Genomic DNA, 9642 nt, shown 5'->3' on the forward strand with positions numbered 1-9642 from the left:
TAGAGTAGAGTAAGAGTAGAAAGGGACTTTGGAGGTCTTGAATTTGGCAAATATAATTTTTTTGTATTTTTTTTTCCTTTTGCATAATTTTGCTACTGTGATCTATGGCTGGCTTTATTATTATTTTTGAAGTGTTTTTGTTTTCACTTAGTGATGTTTCTGATTTTCAGAAATTTCAGCTCTTTGATTTTGATTGCGCAGATTTCCCATCGTAAACGAAGGCCTCTTATTCTGCTGTCATCTCTGCTTCGGTCTAAAATTATTGCTGGACAGGCAAGCAGAATCTTTCCAGGCAACCTGGCCTGGTTGTCGTAAACCTTTCCCTGCTGGCCATTATGAATGCATGGGGCAGTCTCTCCCGTTGATTCTGTGGTTCTGTCCACCAAGTTGGAATCCCCTCTTAGCAACCATGTGGGCAGAACATCTCCAGGGTCTGTTTATGAGCCTGGGCCTTCAGCATATCCAGAGATGCTCCCATTGCTGCTGTAATCAAATATGCCTCATCATACAGCTAAACCAAACCACGAGTCCCCAGCAACCTAACACAGGCCTTGTTTTGGGGGACGGAATGCACTGGCACACCAGATGCTTGGGATCCCGCAAGGGTAAGTTCCTCTTAGTGACCACACGGTCTGTTTAAATTGGACCTCGCGAAGAGCAGAGTAGCCCCGTTGCCTCAGCTTCACAATTATTTGACATTTCCATAAAAAAAACCTTCCAGTTCTTACAGCACTTTGGAAAAGGACCATCAAGTACGGCACTTTACTTGGTACAGTACACACCGTTCTTGGTACGTCGTAGAGGCGGTGGTTGGATTTGACACCAAATTAGCTTTTTCTCTCTTAACCAGAAAGAGATGGAAAATCACATTCCAAATTCCAATGGATCTTTCTGTGATTTTGTTCTTTGCCATTATCTGTAGGCTAGCTCAAACTAAAAGCAAATTTCCTATACAGTATTTATTTTGTAATGCATTAATACATTGAATATTGAGTATACAGAATCATTAAATGCATAACACCAAAGGTTTTCAACAAGTCAAAAGTATCCACACAACATTTTGATTAAGCCAACCCACTAAACTGTCAGGCTAAAGTTACAGGCCAACAAGTACACAAATGAGGTGTACTTGCAAAGAATGGCGGACTTGGCGGGTGATGCCAAGTTAGCTGGGAATGTTGGGTGGCTTCATCAGGCAGCTCTGTTTTCTGCACTGGTTACTTTGCCTTCTCATGAGCAAGGGTCCCAGGCTGCTATGAAAAACAAGGCCAGGATGACCTGTGTGGAGCAGGTCTGTTCTGGAGGAATCATGGATATCTCCACATGTGCTTTGGTAGGGAACCAAGGCTGTCCGGACCCACCTTAGAACATTCTTGAAGGAATTCCTCTGAAGGAGACTTTCGGTTGTGAAGTCGCGCGCACGAAAAGCCCGGTTTCATTGATGTACCTGCCATGGGTCTAGGACAGTGTTTCTCAATCTTGACCATTTTAAGGCATGTGGACTTCAACTCCCAGAATTCCACAGCCAGCTGGCTGTGGAATTCTGGGAGTTGAAGTCCACATGCCTTAAAATGGTCAAGGTTGAGAAACACTGGTCTAGGACAACTTGCCGTGCAGCAACTACGTTACACTAACACCGAAGAAATGATGGAATAGAATCATTATAAAGAAAGGATGCCAAAGAAGGGAGAAAACGTGAATGACAAAAATTGAAACAATTTTAAAAATTATTTTAAATAATTGAATTGTTGAATTATCCTGTTGGCCACAGTGAGTTGGCTGTGGCAAGTTGTCCTATTCCGGCCTCGTCACAACTATCATTGAACCCTTGGCCACTTAATATTCCTTGAGTCTTGGTGAGTCTTTGGCCTCTCTTTCTAATGAAAACTATGGCCACAAGGCATCAGCGCGGTCTGAATCTGCTCGGAAAAGGTCCAGTCGTTGTTCCAGAGAATCTAAACCTCTTGGATCTTGGTTCAAAATCTCAGAAAGGAAACTTCTTATGGGAACAGAGACTCTTCCAGTGATGATCTCCATTATAGGATCCTCCTTCAACTAATTAATACAAACTAGTTTCTTGGGGTCAAAGGTAGACATATAGATAACATCGATATTTTTCCAAGAATGGATCTCTAGACCAACCCTTCCATTCAACAAATGTGCCACTGGCTACTCCTGATGGAGTAACAAGGGAGGACAAAGATGTGGTGGGTCTAGGGCAGTGGGCGATTTTGGGTGGCAGGCTAGGAACCAGAAGAGAACAATAAAATGCAAGGTGCAGGAAGGGTGAGAGACCAATATAACACAGATTCACAGATTCATTTTGCAAGTATCTCTTGAGGGTGGGAACTGTTGTCTATGGAAGTCCAGGCTGAAAGGTCAGTTCATGAATACAAGCCTGTTTGTTTCACGAAGCTCTGTAATTATCTGTAGCACCAGGAATTCTTGGAGGGCTGGCCTGCCAATGATCTAGAGAGGGAGACCAGCAGAAGCTGCTCAATGTTTATATCCCTAGTTAGAGAAGAATGTGGGCTAGCGGAAGAGAAATACTAGGATGACGTGCAAACTCTGAAAGGTAGTTAATCCGACCAATCTGGCGAGTGTTTATGTGGCAACAGTGTTTGGGTGGGCTGAGGTGTGATCCCAGTTCTAAAGTTGTGGATTGGGGTCTTTTAAAAATACAGTGAATTTGGTCCCCAATTTTGAGACTGGCTGTGTTCACCTGACAGCAAAAACACTTTAGTTGATAAGCAAAGGGTGCTATTTCCCTTCCCATTCTGAAGTACTCTTTAACCAAATGATTTGTGACTGTGTGAGTGACTGTGTGTGAGTTTTGTTGAAATTAAATTGGGAGAAGAGCAATAACTAGCCAATCGGCTCTGATTTAACTTCTAAACCAGTGGTTCTCAACCTGTGGGTCGGGACCCCATTTGGGGTCGAACGACCATTTCACGGGGGTCGCCAAACAAGTCTGTCCGCCATTTTTTCCCCCTTTTCTTTGGCCACGCCCCTGGCACCCGGTGGTGTATAAGTGGTTGGGGGTCACCACAACATGGGGAACTGTATTATGGGGTCGCGGCATTAGAAGGGTTGAGAACCACTGTTCTAAACCATTTGAGGGAATTAAAAATTGCATCGGCCGCTTCTGAAAATATCACCAAATCTAACCTTAATTGCTAAGAGTTTCTTATTCTTTCCAATGTCATTCCATTCAGCACAATGTGGGTCTATGAGTCATAAACACACTTTGCCATCCCTAGAAGCTGTAGTGGAATCATCACACTCTACAAAGACATGAATAAAGTACAAAGACTGAACTATGAAGAAAATACCTCATTAAGTCATTAAAATCCCTGCTAAACCATGTACTTAATGGGGCCCTCAGTCAAAGATGATTAGAGATGGGAGGTGTCAGTTCTGTTAAGTTTGGGATAAAATGAGGAACCCAATCGGAGGTTTTATTTCTTTCACTGTCTGCATTCTTCTTACCAGGATAGAATATCTTCTCTTTGACTTATCTCTCCAGATTATTGCAAGAAAGGTTTGCGGTCTCAGGAAAAATCAAGAGAAATGAAGTTTAATGTACTTGCCAGATGTCCCAAAGATGCTTTTTCAAGAGGCAACTGAACTTCCTTGATTTTTCCTTGAAGACATTTCACATCTCAGAATTGAAGAAGCTTCTTGGATGAGAAGTGAAATGTCTTCAAGAAAAAACTAAGAAAGTCCAGTTGCCTCTTGAAAGAGTATCTTTGGGACCTGGATGACTAAGAATCTCCCTGGACATGTTTGCCAGATGGTGATATTAAATCAGAATGTAATCTAAGGAAATAAGTGTTTTACCTAAATACTGCTGTAAAATATGTAATACATAACGGTATATTAAAGTTCCTTTATCTTCCAGTGATGTCACCTTATCACAAATGCTCTTTTCTATCCTTGCAGGCCAAAAGATGCTAAGAATTTCCTGTCTTTTCACTGAAACACAGGAAGTATCTGTTTGGCAATGCTGGAAATAGTACACAATGCATATCCATAATCCAAATTGTTAAATATTTCTTTGTTCGCTTTGCTTTGTTTCCTCGCCCTTGTCCTGCCTGCTCCTATTTTTGAATGTGGGCAGAATATGGCCACGAACCTCCAGAAGGGTGGTGATCCCATTGCACAACCCCCTAAATTGTCAAGGCCCCAGTCTTTGTAGCCAAAATGGGACTGGCTGCAGATGTGCTCACCTGGCCTCGGAGTTGTTTAAAAGCCATCAGGAAAAAAATAAAGGACAGAATAATGTCTCCAACAAATTTTTTTGGAGGCTGGACTTGCCCATAATCATGAAAGCTGATATCAGGTTGGGAAGAGACGGAGGGCAGGGCCAACGGCTGGCTTGTAAACCAACTTGCTGACAAGCAACACATCTCTGGATGAAGTTAAGAGGCCTCCTTCATGGGCTGCTTCATCCAGACTTCATGAGGCCGATGATCCACCAAAGCTTTTTAAAATTGTAGGTACCAAACAATGGAGAACTGGCCGATTTCCTCTGGACAAGCTTCGGTGCTGCTTCACAGGACTGTAATAGTGGGCAAATTAAGGCAGACATTCATAAACTCCTCTTTCACAGATGGCACAGCTCACGAAACATAATTAATTTCCATTACTCAATGCTTCCAATATTTAGACAATATGCAATGAAACAGAAAATTATGTTTGGGGTGTCATGCAAGAAATTTTATAGGAAGGCATCTGACGTGATAATTTTGGACTAATTGTGGTTTCTAAGGGGAACTTGCGTTGGGAACTTCCTCTCGGTTTATGGTGTTTAGAAAGATAATATTTATTCTCTTCCAATTCACGCTCTGCTTTGTGCCGACAGGTTCCTGCTTCTGGGTGGCCGTGCTAAATGGCAATGTGGTGGGCATCGTGGCGGCCCGAGGCAACGAGGAGGACAACACGGTGGAATTGCGCCGCATGTCCGTGGACTCTAAATACCGTGGTAAAGGGATCGCTAAAGCTCTGGGTCGCAAGGTGCTGGAGTTTGCCGTGGTCAATAACTACTCCTCCGTGGTGCTGGGGACCACGGCAGTGAAGGTGGCAGCCCACAAATTGTACGAGTCCTTAGGGTTCAAGCATGTTGGGGTGGTCGAACACTATTCTCTGCCTGGAATGACCCATTCTATTCTAGAGCAAATATTTTTCCAGCTTCGCTACCACCGCTATTGCCTGCAGCTGCGTGAAGAATGAGGGAACCTCATCTTCATGGTGGTCCTCCCCAGAACCTCCTTGCCAATGTTTTGTGGAGGTTTGTGTCATGGTTCCTTTGCCATTTCTTCATTTCATGTTCTTCATTGGCTTTGTACAAGTCCTTGTACAAGCGAAGGGCCCGTCTTCTTCTTTTCTGAAGTGCTTGTAGGGTGATGGTGGCGCTAATGCTGGAGATACGGTGGACTGCTGCCCTTGGCCTGGCCTGGGTCAAGGTCAGGATGGACACGCTCACTCTCCCAGTCTTAACCCGGTTGCCTACATAAGCACAGAAATGTCAATGCATAACAAGGCTGCTTCTCTGACGTGTGTTATAAATAATAATGATAATAACAATTAATAATCTCCTTTTCCCCTCCCCCCAAGTATTAAAAAAGCGATACTTCATGATACAGCTCAGTGCAAAAGTTTTATGCGAATGCATTTCTCAGCATTTTATGAAGTCGTATGCATTCATGTCCTCATGATACAATGCCGGTTAATCATGCTGACAGAAAATGTGAAAATCCTGCTTGCTATAATGCATGAAGAGGAAGTATTTGCATGCATTCAAGCACACTACCAAGTAGGCGCTAATAATAATAATAATGATAATAATGCACTTTCTGGATGTACCTCCTCATGCCCAAATTCTCAAGAATATTGGTGCATCTCACACCCAGGACCTGGTCCTTGATCCTAGTTTTCTTCCTAAGCCAGCAACTACGAGCCCTGAGCCCAGTGTAACATATGTAAATTACCGAAATATCAAATATGTGAATGTAGATAGACTTTGAGATCCCCTGCCAGATACCTCCATCCACAGTGTTAATTTTCCTTTATTGAAGAGTTTTGTTTATTACGTTTGCTTAAACGATCCAAACTCTTCGCTTTTGTGGACTGGTTTCCCAGAGGCAAAACGGAGACTTCTGTTTCTATGGCAACACACCTGTACGCTAATAATGTGCACCAAATCTAAACGCTTCAGAAAAAGCAATATGCAAAAGAGAGATGGCTGGAGTTGCCAGTTCGACTGAAGAGAGCTAGGAAAGCAAAGATAACTATTTTAATCAGTTGCTACTTGCTAGTGGGATAACAAATTTAGGAGAGCTGCCGTACGACGTTACTGCTGCTTTAACAATGTCACCTTTGTGAGTTGTACAGTTCCATGCAAAAAGCAAGGCAACGCAACAGAGACATGGCATGCTGTCTGTTGGAGCCCAGCACGAAAACACCCGAGGCTGCAGCTTCTTCTGCCTTGAAATACCAACCTTTATTTCAAGAAACAGCAACTTTTGCATTAATTATGTCCGAACAGAAGTCAGGCAGCTTTGAGGTTTAAAAGGCAACAGGTCAGAAAAGCTCGGAAGATTTCTGGTTGCATTTTATTTGGGGAAGCAGCCTGGTGGACTCGGCTTGATAGAAGCAGCTCCCATTCAACGTTTCCTCCGGTTGAAAAAATTGTGATAGAAATTAGGCCACCCCACCTGGTTGGGGGGAGAAGGTCCCGGGGACGGATGGCACTGAGGGGAGAGGAGAGTGGAAGGACTCCCACCAAGCCGGTCCTTTGGCCTGGCTGCTTGTGGGGGTCATTCTCCATTTTGACAACAGAGGACAGGAGCTGTGTCTCCATTGGTAGGGAGACTCTTTGTGTCCTGTTTGGGTCTCAAAACGAGGAACGGGTGGAAAGATAGCAAAGGCCCCACTGAGGATAAAGAGGCTGCCCTGAGTTTCCCTCGCTTCAGAGCCTTGGTGAGGAGCCTGCAGCCCCTTCCCCATCACTGTCCTTCCTCAAGACCAGCCATAGCTCCATCCTTACCCAGGAAGGGCACCAATGATGGGAGAGGGGCTTCCTCGTTGCTCCCGTCTCAAGCGTGGGGCACCTTGGACCACAGAGGCGCTCCAGGCTGATGACCAAATAAAGGGAGAAGGGCGGGTCACAAAACCCCGTTTTCTGCTTCAATGGCGAACGCCTTCCTGCCTCAGACAGGGCCCTGAGCTATAAATGGCAAGAGCAAACTGTGTCGCAGCAATAAAACACTTGATCAGTACTAAAGACTGACCTGATGAACAGAATGTACCTGTTGGAACCGAGTGTGTGTGTGTGTATGTTGATGTAGAATGTATTTTTTTTAAGAAAAGAAAAATTCTATGCTGTACATTTCTCTTGAAGCTCAAATGTGTACCGTTTGAGGGGCAAAAATGTAGGACAGAGGTGTATAGTGTACAGAAATTGGTACGATATTTTATAGCTGTTTTTGGTGATTACATTAAACTGCCTAACCCAGATGAATATTATAAAGCGTTAGGGGGAAAGGGGAAGGGAAAGAACTGCTTGTGCCTTTTGATTTGTTTTTCCTTTTGTGTTACCCTTGCACTAAATGATTTCTGGAAAATTAATTGTACTACATAGCCTAATGGATTGGACGATGAACGGAGAGGCGTGGTACATGACTCCTGTGGACTACGATTGATTTTTTTATTGAGGCACTTTAAGAATGTGGACAGTTTAATGCTTGCACCAGTGGAGATTGCCCCTTTCGTAGCTGGGTGATCCAACACCAGATTGCGAAGTCTACTCTGGAAGACCTTGACTGAACTGTATGATAACATTTTTACCATTGCACATGGGAGCAAGTTTCTGAAAATACATGGGTTTTGAAGTGTTGCTTACCTGGCTTCTGCTGAATTCATTCATGCAATTAGTTGAACGCCCCAAGGGGTCTCTTGTCCATCTAGATCAGGGGTAAGCAACCTTGGTTCTTTTATGACTCGTGGACTTCAACTCCCAGAATTCCTGAGCCAGCATGGGGGAACTATGGCCCCTTCATGACTGGTGGACTTCAACTCCCAGAATTCCTGAGCCAGCATGGGGAAAACCATGGCCCCTTCATGGCTCATGGACTTCAACTCCCAGAATTCCTGAGCCAGCGTGGGGGAACTATGGCCCCTTCATGATTTGTGGACTTCAATTCCCAGAATTCCTGAGCCAACCTGGCTCAGCTTGGAAACCTCTCCCTTTCCCCTCAGCATGGCTGGCTCAGGAATTCTGGGAGTTGAAGTCCACGAGTCATAAAAGAGCCAAGGTTGCCTACCCCGATCTAGTTGTATCTTCTTTCCGCTTCCTTTAAATTACAGTATATCAGCAAAGGGCTGACAGAAACATCCTTCCCCTCTCCTTCTGGGCTTCTCCTGTAAGGTCTCCCCTTGCTTTGGGACCTATGAGGAACCCACCAGGGAAGAAGCATTAAATCTCTGCAGCGAATGAGTTACTGAAGATCGAACTCTGATTAATGTATGTGAAAAAGGAGAGGAGAGCTTGAAAGAAGGATGGGGCACACTCCGTAGTGTTTTTACATAGGAATAATTATTTCTAATGGACATGGGTGGTAATAATCTGAAAGGAGAAGCTGCTGGGAGGGAATTGTGTAACATTCAAAGCCCGCTGTATCGTTAATCTAGGAATAATGGGAAACACATTTTTCAGTATAAATCTAGAAGGAACAATACCCTGTTAGGTGTTTTTTTTACCTTGGAGGGGAAGAGAGCCAGGATGCAGGAAACAAAGTTTTCCATCAAATCTTCATCAGTCGAAGGAACAGGCCCCAGAGTGTGATGGGGTGGAGATGAGGGATTTTTACAGCGTTTTGCATTTTAGAGCTGTTGAAAGGAGATCGTAAGTGCAGCCAATTATAACTCCCAGTGAACTATCCAGCACAATCTGCCTATGCTTTCATCTTCAGCCTGACTTTTTCTAAAAATAAAATAAAAATAGGTATGTATGTTTTTGAAAGGGATGTAGCAAAGATGCCCGTAAGAGGCGTATCGACTTACCAAACCCTTTTCCCAAGTTCCCGGAGAGAGACGGCACAACCCATAGCAGCTTAAATCCAGACTAGTGGTGTGATCATAATATGCGTCCTACCTCACAAGTCAATTATGCTACCTTCCGTGGGCCTGCTTCCAGCCAGCTGCACGTGGACCAAGGACCTTTACAGAGACTGTCTGGCATCAGCAGCGCCACGTCTCCAAGTGGCGAGATTTTTCACGTATTACAGACACGCGTCCCTAGGGCTGACTTTATAACAGGCAGGTTTCCCCTGCAAAGGCTGTAGATATTTTTTTTGCGGGGGGGATATAGACCCCTGATGCGGTACGTGACTTGGGCTGGTCTTTTAAAAAGAACTTTATGAGGCCAGGACCCAGCCCCTAGGTCAAAGGGGAGCAGAGGCAGCTTCCCGCTGTAATCCCACGCCTGACTGAATGGGGCTGATTCTGGGTCTTCTCCTGGAGTCAAATATCTGGAATTTCCCCCAGATTTCTACATTGCAGGCCCTTTTCCTGCCTTGTTTCTCCAACCACTGCTTGGAAATATCCCCCTAACCAAAGTGAGATGTGCCTGTTGCAACAGGA

General features: G+C 44.4%; 1 protein-coding gene across 1 annotated transcript in view; it reads left to right on the forward strand.

Moving 5' to 3' along the window:
• Positions 1–7897, forward strand: part of NAT8L (N-acetyltransferase 8 like) — a 34146-nt gene extending 26249 nt beyond the window's left edge. Inside the window, exon 3 of the mRNA XM_039347635.1 lies at positions 4865–7897. Within this exon, the coding sequence (XP_039203569.1) occupies positions 4865–5232 (368 nt within the window). The 3' untranslated portion in view covers positions 5233–7897. The remainder of the gene's footprint in view (positions 1–4864) is intronic.
• The last annotated feature ends 1745 nt before the right edge of the window (positions 7898–9642 follow it).

The sequence above is a fragment of the Crotalus tigris genome, unplaced genomic scaffold (assembly GCF_016545835.1).
Source record: "Crotalus tigris isolate CLP2741 ecotype Arizona unplaced genomic scaffold, ASM1654583v1 scf7180000018097.2503214, whole genome shotgun sequence".
Taxonomy (NCBI): Eukaryota; Metazoa; Chordata; class Lepidosauria; order Squamata; family Viperidae; genus Crotalus; species Crotalus tigris.